Consider the following 19,531-nt stretch of genomic DNA (forward strand, 5'->3'; position numbering starts at 1 on the left):
ACCAAACTCAATGCTGTCTTGTTGAATCTGACTCATGGCATCCCTATAGGACAGGATAGAACTGCGCCTATGGGTTTCTGAGACAGTAACTCTTTATAGGAGAAGAAAGCTCCATCTTTCTCCTGAGGAGCAGGTGGTGGTTTCAAACTGTTGACCTCTTGGTTAGCAACTCAGTAGTAACCACTATTGCCATCAGGGCTCCTCAAATTTTTACTATATAAAGAGGCTTCCAAAAGTTCATGGAAAATTCCATTATCTTTTCATTTCCTTTTTCTATGAACTTTTTGAAGCCCTCTCACATATGCATTTCTCTATCACGCTTTCTATAGAAACATTAAGTAAACAAATTTTGGATTTGGGCTTTGATCTTTATCTCTGTCATCCTATCATGGTAACACTATGTTTGTCAGAATGTTCTGCCCTGTAGGGTTTTCAGAAATAAATTGCTAGATCTTCTGAGCTATCTCTGTATGAATTTGAGCCACTAACCTTTCAATTTGTATAAGTGCCTAACTTGTTATGCCAGGGATTCCTACTTTCTTTCTTTCTTTCTTTTTTTACTTTCTATCTTCTCATGTGCCTTCCATGTTGATTATGACTTGTACCATTATAGGGTAGGTAGAACTCTCCCTTAAAGGATTTCCAAGATTATAATCTTTACAGAAGCAGACTTCACATCTTTCTTCTGTGAGGTGACCGAACCACTAACCTTTTGATCAGCATTCGGAGCCTAAGCTACCAAGGCTCTTTTCAATCCTAATGGTTAACTTGATGTCTAGTATATGATGTGTAATATACAAGGCTATTTCATATATACATTTTTCTTAGTGTAGAAAGCAGAAATTAATATGTTACATATAAAGCCAAACAGTAAAACTAATTATGGAACCTTTCTTAAAAAATGAAAGGAATGTTAGGGTATTTTTTTCTATTCAGTTCAGTCTAGATCAGTTCAGATTGTAAGGTGCATTTTGAGTTTTCATCTTGATGTAGAGATGATCAATTTTGTAGGTTGTGTGTTTATTCAGTCAAACTGCGTTTTCATTATTTAGATTGTCCTCTCCATTGCTGTCGACCTTGTAGGACAGTAAACTGCCTGATAAGAATTGGGGAGGCTATAGGTCTTTTAATGTTTTTCCACTTATTCAAGCATCATTTATTTATTTTGAGGCTATGGCTCATTTTTAAAAATAATTTTAAAAATATATTGAGACTTGTATCTGAGACTTGTATCCATGTGCACTTGAAAAATATATATACTTTTGTGGTTCGAAAGAATGTTATCTAAACATAAGTTTTGTAAAGTTAGTTCATAGTGATAGGTCTTTACTGTATTTGTTCTACTAATTACCAAAAAACAAATTATAAAAGCTCCCTCTGTAGTTGTGAATTTCTTTTCTTTCTTTTTCTTTTTTAAATCATTTTATTGGGTGCTTGTACAACTCATCACAAACCATCCATCCATTGTGTCAAGCACATTTGTACTTGAGCCCTTGATATCAGCTCCTCATTTTCCCCCTCCATCTCTGCTCCCCCCTCCCTCATGAACCCTTGATAATTTATAAATTATTATTTTGTCATATCTTATACTGCCTGACATCTCCCTTCACCTACTTTTCTGTTGTCCATCCCCCAGGAAGGAGGTTATATGTAGATCCTTGGATTTGGTTCCCCCTTTCTACCCCACCTTCCCTCCACCCTCCTGGTATCGCCACTCTCACCACTGGCCCTGAAGGGCTCATCTGTTCTGTATTCCCTGTGTTTCCACTGCCTATCTGTACCAGTGTACATTCTTTGGTCTAGCCGGATTTGTAAGTTAGAATTGGGGTCATGATAGTGGGGGGGAGGAAGCATTTAGGAACTAGAGGAAAGTTGTATGTTTCATCGTTTCTACTCTGCACCCTGATTGGCTCTTCTCCTCCCTAGGCTATAGCTCTTAATGGAAGCAGAGGACCGCATCTTTATCCCACAGAGCAGCTGGTGGGTTTAAGACTTTTAAGTTAGTAGCTCCACATTTAATTCACTGCATCAGCAGGGCTCCTTAGATTTACCCTATAGATCAGTGGTTCTCAACCTGTGGGTCACAACCCCTTTGGGGGTCGAATGACACTTTCCCAGGGGTCCCTAAGACCATCGGAAAACACATTGCAATTTACACTATGATTCATAACAGTAGCAAAATTACACTTATAAAGTAGCAACAAAAACAGTTTTATGGTTGGGGGGTCACCCCAACATGAGTATATTAAAGGGTCGTGGCATTAGGAAGGTTGAGAACCACTGCTGTAGATAACAACAGTGTGTGTTTTTTAATTTATATAACAATATTTGCCATTTAAAACTATTCTCAAGTGTTAAAATTTGGTGTTTTGCAACCATTACCCATTCCCAAATGTTTATCATCTCTCTCTAAGCAGAAGTTCAAGCAATACGTAATTCTTCAGTAATAACATGCCTTTCCTTGTCTGTGCCCCTGGTGGTGGTGGTGGTAAAGTGCCATCAAGTTGATTCTAACAGTGACCTCTGTAGTAATACAGCAGAACACTGCCTAGTCCTATACCATCCTCACCATTGTTTTCCACGTTTAAGCCTGTTGTTGCAGCCACTGTCAAGTCTGTCCCTCTTGCTCTCTCTTTTTCAATTCATCATTTATTGGGAGCTATTACAGATGTCATAACATTTTGTAATTCAAACAGAGCTGCTACCTCTTTTTCACTGAACTTCTGTTTTACTGAGTATGATGTCCTCCTCCAGTAACTTCTCTTTCCTGATAACATGCCCAAAGTATGTGACATAAGATCTCACTATCCTTACTTCTTAGGAACATTCTGGCTGTACTTCTCCCAAAACAGATCTGTTTGTTATTTGTGCCGTCCATGGTATAATATTGTTTGCCAGCACTATAATTCAGAGGCATCAATTCTTTAATCATCTGTATTTTCTCGCTTTCTCGTGTATATGATGCAATAGAAAATACCATGGTTTGGATCTTCAAAGTGATTTCTTAATGTGAAATGGTAAACACTAATAAGTGACTCAAACATAAGAACAATTATGGTGCAGGACTTGGGCAGTATTTCGTTTTGTTGCACATAGGGTTGCTATGAGCAGAACCAGCTTGACAGCACCTTACAACAACAATAAATGATTGTCTCTGTATCTATTCTAAATATTTTTTATAAGTGGTATCATTATAATATTTGTCTCATTTGAATTAAAATAATTTTTAAGTTGCAGTTTGAGTTTTGACCTATGTATACACAGTCATGCAACCTCTACCAAAGTTGTGATACATAGAACATTTTCTTCACCTCCCAAATTTTGCTCATGTCTATTCATAATCCGTTCCCTCCAACTTTCTCCATTCCTGGAACTATTTGATCTGTTTTTATTAAAGTAATTTTGCTTTTTCTAGAATGTCATGTGAATGGAATTTTAAAAGGGCATAATCTTTCTGTGCCTTTCATTTAACATTATGTTTTTGAGATTCATTAATATCAGGGCCTTGCACCAAGGACGTGTTGAATGAGTGTGTTAAAATACTGTCAGCTTAAGATTAGGTTAAGTTTTAAAAATTAATTGTTTCATACTGGCACATGAAATGGATGGATGGATCTTATAGGCTCTATAAGTCTCACTTGATAAAATCTGACTTGGGAAAGGGTAACTGTTTGAAAGGAGCAAAAGATTAAGAAATTACAAGTGAAATACCATTTAATGAACACGACAGAACTTAAGAATAAATTATTAAATTCCATTTCAATTTAAATAGCTACCTGTTGTTATGGCAGTCAAAAGGAACAGGATAACTCTGTTCTCAAGCAAGTCGTCTTAGTTATACTCATGTGTATTGCATACAACAGTTGGGGAGTAGGATTGCACCATAGACTTGTTTTTTATGGCGATGTTGCAAAAAATCTATTGAAAGGAGGCATACATTTTTCATTTCAGTCATTTTATTGGGGGCTTGTACAATTCTTATCACAGTCCATACATACATCTATTGTGTCAAGCCATTTGTACATTTGTTATCATTCTGATTCTCAAAACATTTCTTTCTACCTGAGCCCTTGATAGCAGCTTCTCATTTTCCCCCCTCCCTCCTCCACCCCCCTCCATCCACGAGCCCTTGATAATTTAGAAATTATTATTTTGTCATGTCTTACACTGTCCGATGTCTCCCTTCACCCACTTGTCTGTTGTCCATCCCCCAGGAAGGGGATTATATGTAGAAGTTTGTAATTGATTCCCCCTTTCTACTCCACCCTCCCGGTATCGCCACTCTCACCACTTGTCCTAAAGGGATCATCAACCCTGGATTCCCTGCATTTCCAGTTCCTATCTGTAACAATGTACATCCTCTAGTCTAGTTGGATTTGTAAGGTGGAATTGGGATCATGATGGTGGGAGTTGGGGGAGGAAGCATTAAAGAACTAGAGGAAAGTTGTATGTTTCATTGATGTTTATTGCGCCCTGACTGGCTTGTTTATTGCGCCCTGACTGGCTCGTCTCCTCCCCACGACACTTCTGTAAGGGGATGTCCAGTTGCCTACAGATGAACTCTGGGTCTCCACTCCACACTCCCCCTCATTCACAATAAGATTTTTTTGTTGTTGTTCTTTGATGTCTCATACCTGATTCTATCAACATCTCATGATCACACAGGCTGGTATGCTTCTTCCATGTGTGCTGTGTTGCTTCGCAGCTAAATAGCCGCTTGTTTATCTTCAAGCCTTTAAGACCCTAGACATTATCTCTTTTGATAGGCGGGTACCATCAGCTTTCTTCACCACATCTGCTTACGCACTCACTTTGTCTTTGGTGATCATGTCAGGAAGGTCAGCATCATGGAATGCCAGGTTAATAGAACAAATTGTTCTTGGGTCGAGGGAGTACTTGAGTTAGAAGCCCAATGTCCATCTGCTTCCTTAATACTAAACCTATAAATATATGCATATATATATCTATTTCCCCATCGTCATATATAAATATATTTACATATGTGCATACTTGTATTTAGACCGCTTATGAATGGCCTTTGCCTCCTAGTTCTTTCCTCTATTTCCTTTTACTTTGCTCTTGTCCCACTATCATGTTCAGCCTTCATTTGAGTTTCAGTAACTCCACTCGGTTACATGAGGCATTAAATTTTTTTTAAAGTCTTTCAATCATTGTGCTTTTAAAAAAACTTAATTTCTATACTCTTTAATTTTGTCCTCCAAAGTTGCGAGTAAAATAAAACAGCATCATTGATAAAGTAAAATATCTGAGTGAGTAGGTTAACTTATGTGGAAGAAAACTAAACAAATGTTATACATTAAAAGATAAAAAACATTTACAACAATATATAAGTTATTAAGAGTAATTTTATTGTACTTATAAAATACTAGATCTTACTGTTGCAATTTTAAGTACTAATATTCATATTCTCACTGTCATCGAGTTAATGCCAACTACTAATATTAATTTGGATAATCTTAAAAATCAGTCTTTAGAGCTTGTTTTTAACTCAGATATTAAGCCCAGGGGAAGAAATAGAGTATAATATCTTGCTCTGTGGTTCTCAGAGATCTCTACCCAGCAATAAAACTCAGGATCGTGGGCTCTCGGGTTAGAATAGCTACGGAAACTGGCTTCTGGTTGTAGGTATCTGATCACAAAGCTTTATAAGTTTGATTACTTCAACCCCCCCCCTCCTATGGAGTCCATATTGACCTGTAATGAATGAGTCTAACTGTTTATGGGAGTAGAAAGACCATCTTTCTTCCATGTAGCTGCTGGTGATTTCAAACTGCTGACTGCAGATCACAGCCCAACATGTAGCAAATATATCACCAGGGCTCCTTACCTTTATATATTTCTTAAGTTTTTTCCCCCTATTACTTTTGGAACCTTGATGCAAACATCAGCTATAAACACATAACTTTTGACAGATCATCCAGTATAACTTGGAACATTTATCACTTTTAGAACTTGCTCTACTTATAACCTAGTAATAGTCTTGAGATGAAAAAAGTAGGCCTGAATCTTTGGGAAGGGACATTGTGGTTTAAAATAATTTTTGCAACTCTTTTAGTATATGATTCCTACTTACTGTATTTACCTACTAAACCCTAAAACAAAACAAAACTGATTTCTTTTTTAAATCGCACATGTGCATTCCAGACTAAAAGATTCACAAAGACACTCCTGTTTTTAAGATATTGTTCGTTCTTAAAAGACTTCTAATAGGACAAAGAATATTAGTAACTGTTCGTTTTGTTAATGGACAAAAGTTAAATTTATGTTGACTAACTTTCTTTTCCTTCTTTTGTAAGGAATTGAATGATCTGGCACGGGACCCCCCAGCACAGTGTTCAGCAGGTCCTGTTGGAGATGATAGTAAGTACTTAACAGAAATGATGCAGTAAAATAGCAGAATGGTCTGCTTCTGGGGAACTCTGAAACAGATAAATATACATCTCAAGATTATTTTATGTAAAGAGGCAATTGTACGCTAGGGAAGACACAGTGTTTACTTGTCCATGACAAATGCAGTTTTACGTGGGTCCTGTTGTCTTCTGTTAATTTGATTTTGAACATCTTCTGCCAGACTTTGTGTGTAGTTGTCCTTGTTCATCATATCTTTTGGGTATTTCCCAGGAGTAAAAGAGTATAATTTTAACCTGTTATCCTCTAAGTAAAATAATGCTAAATATGATGATGTTGCTTGTCTTTCTACTGACTCATACTACAAGGCAGATATGATTTACTTATTTTGAATATCCTGTTGATTTGATTTATCGTGAGTGAAACAATTTGTTAGATGATAAAGAAGTTGGGTGATTTACCTTTTGTTCCTCTTTGCCTCCCTCAACTTAGCCTTCTCCCTATCTCTTCTACCTTTAAAAAGAGAAGAATGATAAAATTCATTCACACAAAAAAATTGTAGCGCTTAACAAATAGAAAAAATGAGTATCCTTCAAAACATGTAGAAGTGTTTATATAGATATTTTCCTGATTTTTAAATTAGAAATGTAAACTTAATTTTATTTGCTAAATCTTTAAGAATCAACGAAAGATCCTTTGTAATGGTTGCTTTAAAGACAAAGCAGATGATTATAAGTTTATAAGTATGTGAATAACTTTAGTAGTATAATATTTGGTATCAAATAGGACATAGAAAATAGTTTAGAATGTATAACTCTTCTTGATAGGGATTTTACTATTGAATTGTATATGTGGATTAAGTGCCATAGAAACTTTTTAAAAAACAAAACAATAAACGCCAAAAAGAAGAAAATAGTTTAAATGCTTCTATCAAGAGGTCTTATTTTTATTTAAGCTGTACACAATAATCCTTTTAAGTGAAGAAGAAATTTTGACCACTTTAGAAAAGAGTTCAGTGAAAGGATCCAAAAATTCTGAAGTAAACTTGTATACAAATTTTTTATTCTAGATTTGTCCTTATAGCATATTATATGATCTGCCTACATGAGTGTGATCTTTTCATTCAGTTGAAAAAGTGGTTTTGTTTTATATAAATGCTTGGAGTCTGGGCACTAAATTTTATTTTTGACATTCTCTTTAGTAATCTAATTTGCTTTCATTGTTCTTTCATGATAGTTAACATTGTTGCATTCCTTTCGCACATTGAAAGTTGGTTACCTGGTAGATGAAATAAAACTCCCTCTAAAGCACAAGCAGTAAAAGGAAAAAAAAAATCCATAAATTAGACTTTATCAAAATGAAAAGCATGTTTAAAGGACTATGAAGAGAATGAAAAGAAACCTACAGGGTAAGGTACTTTTTTTTGGTACTAAGTTTTAGTGTTCAGAAATTATGTAGAAGTTTAGCTTTTTTAAATAACAATTTTTGTAAATTAGATGTGCGTGTTTACATTTCAAATAAACTTTTTATTCATCCGTTTAAACTAATATTAAAAGAATTCTTATAACTCTATAATATAAAGCCTAATAGCTTTATTTTAAAATGGACAAAGTCTCTCCTAACTGGGCATTTCTCCAAATAAGGTTAAAATGGACAGTAAAACATGAAAAAATTGCTTATTATTAGTCATCAGAAAAACATAAGTGAAACCCTAGTGAGATTTTAAAAAAACCAACCGTAGTGATTGTCACTTCACACTCACAAAGATGGTTGTAATAAAAAAGGCCGATGATAGCAAATATTGACAAAGATGTGGAGAAATTAGAACTCTGATACATGGCTGGAGAAAGAAAGTAACTGCTGTGAAAAACAGGTTAGTGTTTCCTTAGAAAGTTAAATATTGAATTACCAAATGACCCAGTAATTCCATTTCTAGGTATATATCTAAGAGAAAAATATATATATGTCCATGTAAAATGCATGCACAAATATTCTTAGCAGAATAATTCATAATAGTTAAAGAATAGTAACAACTTAAATGTCCTTCAGCTAATGGATAAATAAAATGGAATATATCTTATACATTGAAATATTTGATGATAAAAAATAAATGTAACACTAATATATGGTGTAACCTGAATAAGCCCCCAAAACATTTTTTTTAAAACATTTGTTACTTTAGGCAACCATACACAAATTTATATTAAATATCCGGGATAGGCAGATCCATAAAGACAGTATAAATGAATGAATGAATGGTTGCATAGGTCTGAGACTTGAGAATATGAGGAGTCAAGTCAGTATAGGTTTTCCTTTTGATTTAATAAAAATATGATAAATTGATTGTGGTAGTAGTTATACAGTTTTGTGATTTTAAATCATTGGACTGTTTACTTAAAATGAATGAATTTATAGTCTGTCAATTCTATTAAATTATAAATGTGAACTTCCCTAACTCCTAGTCATTATATTCAACTTTTTGCAATCTTTAGTTATATACTATTAACCGATCAGCACAATATTTATCTTCTCCAAGAGAATAGTCTCTTAAACAACAGTATGTCAATTGCTGAGGACAAAGCGGGTGCATGGGCAAATGTGGTGAAGAAAGCTGATGGTGCCCGGCTATCAAAAGAGATAATATCTGGGGTCTTAAAGGCTTGAAGATAAACAAGCGGTTATTTAGCTGCGAAGCAACACAGCACACATGGAAGAAGCACACCAGCCTGTGTGATCATGAGATGTTGATAGAATCAGGTATGAGACATCAAAGAACAACAACAAAAAAAATCTTATTGTGAATGAGGGGGAGTGTGGAGTGGAGACCCAGAGTTCATCTGTAGGCAACTGGACATCCCCTTACAGAAGTGTCGTGGGGAGGAGACGAGCCAGTCAGGGCGCAATAAACATCAATGAAACATACAACTTTCCTCTAGTTCTTTAATGCTTCCTCTTATTCCCCCCACCCCCACTATCATGATCCCAATTCTACCTTACAAATCCAGCTAGACCAGAGGATGTACACTGGTACAGATAGGAACTGGAAATGCAGGGAATCCAGGATGGATGATCCCTTTAGGACGAGTGGTGAGAGTGGCGATACCAAGAGGGTGGAAGGAGAGTGGGTGGAAAGGGGGAATTGATCACAAGGATCTACATATAACTTCCTCCCTGGGGAACGGACAGAGGAGAAGTCGGTGAATGGGAGATGTCGGATGGTTTAAGACAGGGGTCCTCAAACTTTTTGAACAGAGGGCCAGTTCACTGTCCCTCAGACCCGTTGGAGGGCTGGACTATAGTTTTAAAAAAACTATGAATAAATTCCTGTGTACACTGCACATATCTTATTTTGAGGTAAAAAAAATAAAATGGGGCAAAAACATCTGGTGGGCTGAGTAAATGTCCTCGGCGGCCCGCAGTTTGAGGACCCCTGGTGTGAGATGACAATATAATAATAATTTATAAAGTATTAAGGGTTCATAAAAATGAGCTGATACCAAGGGCTCAAGTAGAAAGCAAATGTTTTGAGAATGATGATGGCAACATATGTACAAATGTGCTTGACACAATGAATGTATGTATGGATTGTGATAAGAATTATGTGAGCCCCCAATAAAATGTTTTAAAGAATGAAAAGAAAAAAACAGTTTAACTTTACTAAAAAAAAAAAACAACAAAAAAGTAATGGCTGGTGCTTTTGAACTGCTGACCTTGCAGTTTGCAGCCCAACTCAGAACCATTATACCACCAGGGCTCCTTATAACTTTAAGCTTGGCCATATTGTTTACTGGTAAGGTTATGTATATCGGGTTTAAAAAGTTAATGGTAAAATAGATTTTTAATATAGCTCATTGATAGGTAGAGTTAAGATTTAGAAAATGTTGATACTACCCCAAATGATTTACATATAATGTGTAATCCCAATCTATATTCCAACATAATTCTTTAAAGAGAAAGAAAAGCTAATCACCAATGTTCTATGGAAAGGAAAGAAACTCCAGATAAGCAAAGAACGACTAAAGATGAGCTAAGTAGGAGGCCTCACACATTCTAATCTCAAAACCTGTTATACAGCAACAGTAATCAAAACAGCCTGCTATTTGGTAAAACACACACACACCGCTATCAAACATAGTTTACTGAAAACACACAAACAGAAGACAAAATAGATGGCTTCTTAAAAATTTCACACTTGTATGCATCAAAAGATTGCACCAAAAGAGTGAAGTGAAAACTCGCAGACTGGGGTGGTTGGGGGTGGGAGTGGGGATATAAGTAGCAGTGGTATATCAGACAAAGGACTATTCTCTAACATTTATAGAAACACCAACAGCTCAGCAAGAAATTTAAAAAATGGCAATTCAGTTTAAAATTGGGCGGTGGACGTGAGCAAGTAGCCATTAAAAAGGTACAATTGAAAACCATTCGATATCATGTCACCCCAGCTTAATAGTTAAATGAAAATACCCAATATTGGCCATCGTGTGGAAAATTGGAACCCTCAAATACTGCTGGTGGGACTGTAAAATCATGCAACCACTGTTGGAAATGGTACAATACTTCCTTAAGAAGTTGGAAATAGGAATACCATATGATCCAACAATCGTGCACTTGATATATATTCTAGAGAAATCATAACCATGACATGAGTAGATAAATGCATACTCATGGTCATATCAGTACTTTAAACAATATTATATAGAGGTTAAAACCCAAGTGCCCATCAACAGCTGGATAAATGAACTCTATAGAAACATACACACAATAGAATAATATAGCATAACATAGTCCACTAACACATGTTTTTACCTTCAATTTGGTATGTACAGAGTAGAGTTTTGAAAACTCTGGGTGGCCATCTAAGTTCTCTCTGACTGGAGGAAAGAAGAATATAATAATTGGAAACAATTTAACAACGTAACATGGAAACAATTAGTTTAGTGGACTAATGGACCAAACAAACATCAGTGTCCACCACCCTGAAACCATTAGATGAGATTGATGGTACCTGGTTATCACTACCAAATGCTCTGAAAAGGAGCCTGGGTAAAGTGGGAGAAGATGTGGAACAAAACTGAAAATTATAAGACCAAGCCCTACTGGTTGGATGGAGACTCCAAGACTGTGCCCCTCCAGCCACCCTTCAAGAGTAGAAATGAACTCATATGACTCTGTTTGGTGTCAAAGAATAGACAAATCTGCATGGAGGCTGGTAGCACTAAGGAAATGTGCACACCTAAAATACTGAAGGGGACAGCATTTTACCCAAGGACAAAATGAGAAGTTAGGAAAGGGGGAAGAATACAAATAGGAAACAACATGGATGGAGTGGAATAATTGATGATACATTGGGGAATTGTTCTCAGTGACATGAAACAAAATGTATGTATTGTTGAATGGACGGATTTGCTCTGTAATCCTTCACCCAGTTCACAATAAAAAATGTTGTTTTTTAATTTCCTTGAACTTTTTTGATGCCTCGTTGTACTTAAATTTTGTGTGTGCTTGAGGATAAATTACTGTTTAAAAAAAATCAGAACTTGACCAGGTCTTTACAAAGGGGTAGAAAAACAAAATGTTTTGACTGCTCAATGTACTTTGATCATTTTTTTTGTTGTAGAGAAACAATTTAACCTAAGGAGTAAGAAATTGTCAGAAATAAATTAAAATTTTTGAGCTGCCTATAATTCTAGCTTTCAAATCTAGCCTCATGTTATTGACATTTAGTGTAAGACTAAATTTCTGAAGAACAGTTTTATTTTAAAACAATTCAGATTTTGATGTACTACTAGCACTCTTTTTCTATAAAGATTTGGTAAGGATAAAGAAAACTGGTTCCTAAAAGGAGAAATAAGTGGAATATTTGTTGGTTATATAATCTGTGACATTTTCTTTTGTTTTGAACACTTGGTGAATGTAACTCTAGCGATCTGTATGTTCAGATATAGGTCTCCTGAGATTCTGTCTCAAATTGTAACAAATATTCTCACTATCTTTCTTTTAACCTCAAGGCTTCATCCATAATATTAAAGAATAGTCATTGAGCTGTGACTATTGCATTTAAGCTCTCATAAAACAGATTTAGCGTTCCGTTGTTAATTTGGTTTGACAGGATTAAGCCAAGATGATTATTGCTATTCTGTTTGTTTTTTACTATATTAAACTAAAATTTTGACTTTTTGAAATTTTTTAATTTTTATGTGACTTTTGTTTGTACTGTGAATTTCATTTTGGTGGTACCATGAATTTTCATTTTGAACAACAAACTAAACTTCATTCTTTGAAATAGATATTTGTGTGAAATACAGCAATATTTTATGTTTATGGCCAAGCATTTCATCCAGTAACTATCCTAGCATTCTTTCCAACTGGAACCTCTTGCAACTCTCGAACTGTTTATAGAACCATTGTAATACAAGACAGATTCAATGTATTCTTGTTACCTTGGACTAGGAGTTGTAAGTGAATTCCAGGAGAAACCTAAGCCATAGGTGTTCTTACAATTTAACCAGTAAAGCAGAATGCCCAAATAAAGATTTAAATGGTGGATCCTTCTTGCTTTTATTAAATTCATGTTACAGAAGCTTATCTTTCGGTCTTTTGTTGGTACTCTAGAACTCTTGATAAGCCATGTAATATCACTGGTCTCTGTTGCCTTACATTGGCCATTTTCTTTCTTTTCCCTGACACTTTTAAAAATAGTTTATTGAGGCATAATCCAAATATCATATAATTCAGTAGATTGATCATAATCAAGAAGTGTAGCATCACTACCACAGTCAATTTTAGAATGTCACTCAAATTTTTTTTTGGGGGGGTCACTCATTTCTAAAGACTCAGTGGTGTGTTACTCGCTCACTTTTTTGGTAGCAATATTCAGAACAGTGAAGGCAAAAAGTTGGGTATTAACATGTGGGATAGAAACTGATTGTGGTAGCTATTGTACAATTCTGCTTGATGTGATTGAACTATGGAATGATAAATATTAACTCCCAATTAATTTTTAAAATACCAACATTTTGATAGTTTTTTTTCTCTTTAGAGATTTTAATATTGGTGGTTAACACAGTTAGGTTGGAGATTATTATATAAATAAAACTTACTAATTAAACAAGTGTAAGTTTCATATGAAATGATTTGTGGATAATGCTTGGAAGAGTTCTTGATAATATAATAATCTTACTTAGTACCGGAAGGTTATCTTCCCCTACCCCACCCCCCTGCACCCCTGGCGAGTTTGACACTACCTGCAAGCACTGATCTTTCCGGTCTTCTGTTCTTACCCTTTCCATAATTGTAAGTCCCTTCCTTTTCAGCTGTTGTCTTCTCTGCGCCACGTCGCTTGGTGTGATTTTAGGTGGCCCTATTTTTAATAAGCTTTTACCCATAAGCATAAAATATGCTTTGTTGTTTTGCAGGTAGGAAGAATGGAGAATGATGGAAATTTTTACCTTTACTTAAAGATTTGTTCTGATGTAAATTTTTCTAACTTCTAAAGTCTGATAGTATTTTTAACAAGGGAAGAAAAGCTCTTTAAAAGAGCAGAAGAGATTAGGCCTTAATTAAATGGGTAATACTTATATAATTTATTATCTAAGGGCTCTCTTATTACCTTATCTGACTCTTACTACTTTAAGCAGGAATGCAAGTATAATTCTGTCTTATTTGTAGCCACTCAGATAATTAAATAAAATAAAGCATTAAGTGGAAGAGCATAACTGAAAACAGGTCCTGTAGCGTTTGCTTATTCTTTTGTCTAATAATGTTCTCAGTCTTGTTGTGCGGCTTGTTTATTCCAGTTGTCCGTATGTTTGTAATTATAAACAATGAGGTTTTCTTATTTTCCCTATAAACAGAATATTAAAACCAAAACAGTGCTCTAGAGTCAATTCCAACTCATGATGACCCTATAGGACATGTTCCAACTGCCCTGTAGGGTTTCCAAGGCTATAAATCATACAAGAAACAGGCTGCTACATCTTTTTCTCTCAGAGCAGCTGATTTCAAACCACTGACCTTTCATTTAGCCATCCCAGTGTTTAACCTTTATATTACCAGGGCTTAGGGGCCTGTTCATAGACTAGGACTAGTTTTAGTGACGCAAAGTGACTTTCCCCTTAGCTACTCTGCTAAAAGAAATTGGCAAAGTGTATGAAAGTACTAGTATGGGTAATCTGAGAAAAATCCTCAGCTATATCTATCATTCACCTTTAATTCCTGATAAGCAGTATATGGGCTTAGGTCCCAGTGAGCTATAAATCAATTAGATACAATATGCAGGAACTCAGAATAAACTTTAGGACTTATATTGCTGATAGGTTGTTTTAGTGTTGGAGTAGGAGTTAACTTGGTTCTGGTTGTTGATCTCAAATCCCAATGATAACTTCTCTTAATGATCAGATTCTAGTATAACTGTTAATTGATAAGTTCATTTCTTTAATAAGCACAAATTCTGGCTTTGAGATCTCTGTGCTGTACTCGGCACCAGCTTAGAAGTGAAACATTTGCCCTTTCCTGCAATTTGAAGAGATTAACCTTAGGGTTTGTGGTTAATCTTGGACTTGGAAAAAATTTTCTGTTGTTTCCATACCTTAACTCATTCCAATATATCCCTTCCCTTCCTACACAGCTCTGTTGTTCAATCCAGTGGATGGGAGTGTACAATCATCAATGCTATCAACTCTCTCCCCCCAAGCATGGACTTTTAGTAGCTACTATTTTCTTTAGTTGAACAGCTAGTACACATGAGAGTTCTTAGGTATTTTATTTCATTGTAAAAATCAATATTTTTACTAAAATACTAATTCGAGTATTGTCTACTTTGACTTTACCAGTTTGTCCTCCTCAACTAGCATTATAAAAATAGTATTTTGTGTATCACAGTGTTGGGGTGGTGATAATGATATGATGCATCAAAGAATGGAATCTTTTGGCTCTACCTTTATACTTGAAGAATCCCTGGTTGTGCAATGGTTAAAGCTCTCAGCTACTAGCCAGAAAATTAGTAGTTGGAGCCCACCAACTGGTCCAAGATCCAAGTTTTAAGCCTTAGAAACCTTCTTGGGGTTACCCTTTAGGTAACTGAATGCCTATTTCAAAATAGAACCTTGGACCTTATCTAAAAGTTTATATCCCTAGTAAACTTTAGTTTTCAGGATGCTTTAGCAACCAAAAACCTTGTTTAGTGTTCTCTAGACCATTTTAGTCTCTCACTCTTCCCCCCGCCACCTCCTTTTAGACTACTCACTATTGATACATTCCTCATTCTTCCTATGACTTATTATTGAACTGCTTATAAATAAACTAGGATTAGATGCAGAGTGATATATTACTACATTATAGGATGATGTGGATATTTCTTCATGGTGATTTTGTTGTTCTTTTTCAGTGTTCCATTGGCAAGCTACAATAATGGGGCCAGTAAGTATTCAGATTAATTTCAGAATAAATGGTTTATATAGTTCACTGATTTTAATTCTACTTTTTTTGTCATCAACAGAATGACAGTCCCTATCAGGGTGGAGTATTTTTCTTGACAATTCATTTCCCAACAGATTACCCCTTCAAACCACCTAAGGTAATTTGGATGTGATGATTGCTTTTTATGTGCTTTTTATGATACTGATAAATCGGTTTACAGAGCATTTATTTTTTTCTCTAGGTTGCATTTACTACAAGAATTTACCATCCAAATATTAACAGTAATGGCAGCATTTGTCTTGATATCCTTCGATCACAGTGGTCTCCGGCACTAACAATTTCAAAAGGTAATATAGACTGGATGTTTGATACCAAGGTACAGCAATCTATTTTTGTTTGTTTAATTTTGTCATTAGGTTACTCACTTGACAAGATCACTCGTGCCTCTTTTCTTTTTCTAAAAACAATTTTATTAGCATATAATTCACATGCCATACATGACTCAATGATTTAAATATATTAGAGTTAAGTAGTCATCCCTACAATCAGTTTTAGAACATTTTCTTCAATCTTTTTTTAAAAATGATTTTATTGGGGGCTCGTACATCCATCCATTGTGTCAAGCACATTTGTACATTTGTTGCCATCATTCTCAAAACATTTGCTTTGTACTTGAGCCCTTGGTATCTGCTCATCATTTTTTCCCCTCCCTCCCCTATTTTCTTCATTCTTATACTCTTTATTACTAGCTTCCTGTTACCTGCGAGCCTCCTCTGCCATAACCTTAAGGAACTGTTAATCTACCGTATATACTTGTGTATAAGCAGAGTTTTTCAGCACAAAAAATGTGCTGAAAAACTGGGGTTCGGCTTATACACGGGTCAGTGGTATCCTAGCGAGGTGTAACGTCTCGCGGTGATTGCCCCTCCGCTGTTCATTCAAAGCCCCCGCTGACACTGCAGGGCTTTGAATGTTTATTTACTCACATCTAACCAATCAGAGCCATCCTATGACGTGGACGGCTCCAATTCGCAGAAGCACCCGTAGTGATTCACTTATACACCGGCAGCTGAACTGGTAAGGATGTGTCTGTGGCTGCGCTCCATCTCTCCCCTCTGGTCTCTATGTTCATTCACATCCTGCATTTCCCACCCTCGGCTTATACTCAGGTCAATCATCAGTTTTTCTGGTTTCCCAGGTAATAATTTGGTACCTCGGCTTATACTCGGGTTGGTTTATATTCGAGTATATACTGTAATTACTGTCTGTATGAATTACCTATCTTGGATTTCATATAGAGAAATTCATACTAAAAATCCTAACTAGCAACAGTATAAAACACAGAAAAAACTCACCCAAAAGAAGATAAGAGAAACTAAAACAAATTAAAACTGGGTCAAAAGGAAAAACAAATGTTAATGTGTGTTTTAATCTAACCCTATCAGCAGTAATCCACTTTCCAGTGTGCCCTGTCTACAGACAGGACTGTTCATATCCCTAGGTAATGGGGTCTGAGGAAATTCAGGGCAGGCTTAATTTGTGTGAATACTCTGCAAATGGATATGGGTGTTCATTATAATCCATTGCCTGCAAAATGGGTACTCAGAATTTAAGTTCTAGTACGATTTCCCTTCTCTTGTCTTGCACTTTATTAACCATTTTTGGATCTCTTAGGCTGGTATGCATGCTCCTTCTCTTTGGTCTTAGCTGATACTCCAGATAGATGGCAGCTTATTTTAAGACATGCCTTTAAGACCCCAGGCAATATTCTTTCTGATATGCAAGCCCCTTCTTATTTTTTCACCATCGTTTTGTGCCTTTTAGGAGGAGCCAACAATTCTTCCTCATTCTTGAATAGACCTTGAGACTGGATGATAGAGTTGGGTTTCCAGATGTATATATTCCTTCATGTAGTGACTACTCTTGTGCTGTTCAAGCTTAGATAGGAATATGATTATTTGACATGGATTTTTTAAGAGCATTGTTAGTGTAGAAAACAATCAGTATCTCTTCCAATCTTGATATTTGTAAACAGAAAGGATAGGTACAGTTTCAGAATCGGAAATAGCCTTTTTAGAGGGAAGTTTGCTCTATAGAAACATATTAGGTATCTGACAAATGCTTCTCATACTCTTAAATGTTTCTATTGGGAGCATACATGATCCCTAAAGTGGGCAATTTAACAAATTTTTATTTGAGTATCTAATTTTCTGGTATAATGTGTGTTTACAATTGTATAAAGAAAGTTCCTTAGAACATGATGAGCTAGTATTCTTCTAAATAAGATGACTATTTTGCATGGATAGATTGGGGTTTTGTTTTTGTTGTTGTTGTTATCAGAATCAGAGGACTGAACTGTATATTTATTCTTGCCTTATATTTTGATTTGTGTATAAGTCTGAGTTAAATAGAGAAACAAATCCAGAGACACTCATGTGTGAGAGTTTTATATCAAAGAGTAATTGTATGTTAAAACATCCCAGTCCAATCCCAACTACGTGGACACCTTCCCCTCCCCCCAGAAAAATTTACTTCAGAGGACGGCACTGAAGCTATAGCTCCAGGAGAGGGACATGTGTGATCAGAGCACATGGGACCAAATGAAGGAGAATGAAGAGAGAGTGGAGCACATCCTGGCCCACCAAGCCTCGAGGACGATATTCCTGCTCAGATTAGCCAATCCACAGAGAAGACCACATGGCTGGCCCCACTATGAGGCAGTGTGGGACTTCCACTCGATCTGATCCCACCACACTTAGGCAAAACACTAAGGGTGTGCAACAGAACAGCAAGGGAACAGAGCAACGAAGTCCCCAGGGAATACCAAAAGTAGACTTTTGGGTCAGGGCTTGGCGCCCCAACAGACTCGACTGGAAAACACTCCTAAAGGCCAGCAAATAGTCCTTGAACTAACTACAAGCTGTTCTTTCTTGTTGTGTTTTGTTTTTTTTGTCATGGGTTTGTTGTTGTGTTTTGTTTTATTTTGTTGCTTGGTTTTTCTCTGTCTTGTTTTTGTGCGTGTTATTATCTCTGCAGGTCTACCTAAGTAAGATAGGCTGGATGAACAATCTGCTGGAGAAAACAATGGGACCGACAGTTCGGTTGGGGGGACATGGGAGAATGGGGCATGAGGGGAAAGAGGTAGTGGTGTTAACAAACCCAGGGACAAGGGAACAACATGTGATCCAAATTGGTGGTGAGGAGGGTGTAGGAGGCCTGGTAGGGCATGATCAAGGGTAATGTAACCAAGAGGAATTACTGAAACCTAAATGAAGACTGAGCATGATAGTGGGACAAGAGGAAAGTCAAAGGAAATAGAGCACGGATCCTCAAACTGTGGCCCACAGGCCACACGCGGCCCATCGAAGACAATTAACCGGCCCACTGGGTGTTTTGCCCCTTTTGTTTTTTACTTTAAAATAAAATGTGTGCAGTGTGCATAGGAATTTGTTCATAGTTCTTTTTTCTTTAACTATAGTCTGGCCCTCCAACGGTCTTAGGGACAGTGAATTATCCCCCTGTTTAACCTCCCTGGTGGTCTAATTATGTCAGTAATTTTGTACCCAAAGTGGTACATTGTTTTTGCATAAAATTTGTTGTTTTATATTGTATGCCTATAATTCTTAAGACACTACTCATTTTAATCTCTCTAGTAGACATTCCAGGTATGATAAACTTCTTCTGACAATTAACATTTGCCCCGAGCCACCCTCGGGATTACCGCCAGGGAGGTTAAAACGCT

General features: G+C 36.2%; 1 protein-coding gene across 2 annotated transcripts in view; it reads left to right on the forward strand.

Annotated features, from left to right (window-relative positions):
* Nucleotides 1–19,531, forward strand: part of UBE2D2 (ubiquitin conjugating enzyme E2 D2) — a 50,754-nt gene that overhangs the window by 22,271 nt on the left and 8,952 nt on the right. For both annotated transcript variants that reach the window (XM_075541642.1, XM_075541641.1), the window contains exons 2-5: nucleotides 6,318–6,381; nucleotides 15,758–15,789; nucleotides 15,869–15,946; nucleotides 16,031–16,136. In XM_075541642.1, the coding sequence (XP_075397757.1) occupies nucleotides 6,318–6,381; nucleotides 15,758–15,789; nucleotides 15,869–15,946; nucleotides 16,031–16,136 (280 nt within the window). The remainder of the gene's footprint in view (nucleotides 1–6,317; nucleotides 6,382–15,757; nucleotides 15,790–15,868; nucleotides 15,947–16,030; nucleotides 16,137–19,531) is intronic.

Source organism: Tenrec ecaudatus, chromosome 2 (genome assembly GCF_050624435.1).
Source record: "Tenrec ecaudatus isolate mTenEca1 chromosome 2, mTenEca1.hap1, whole genome shotgun sequence".
NCBI classification, from domain to species: Eukaryota; Metazoa; Chordata; class Mammalia; order Afrosoricida; family Tenrecidae; genus Tenrec; species Tenrec ecaudatus.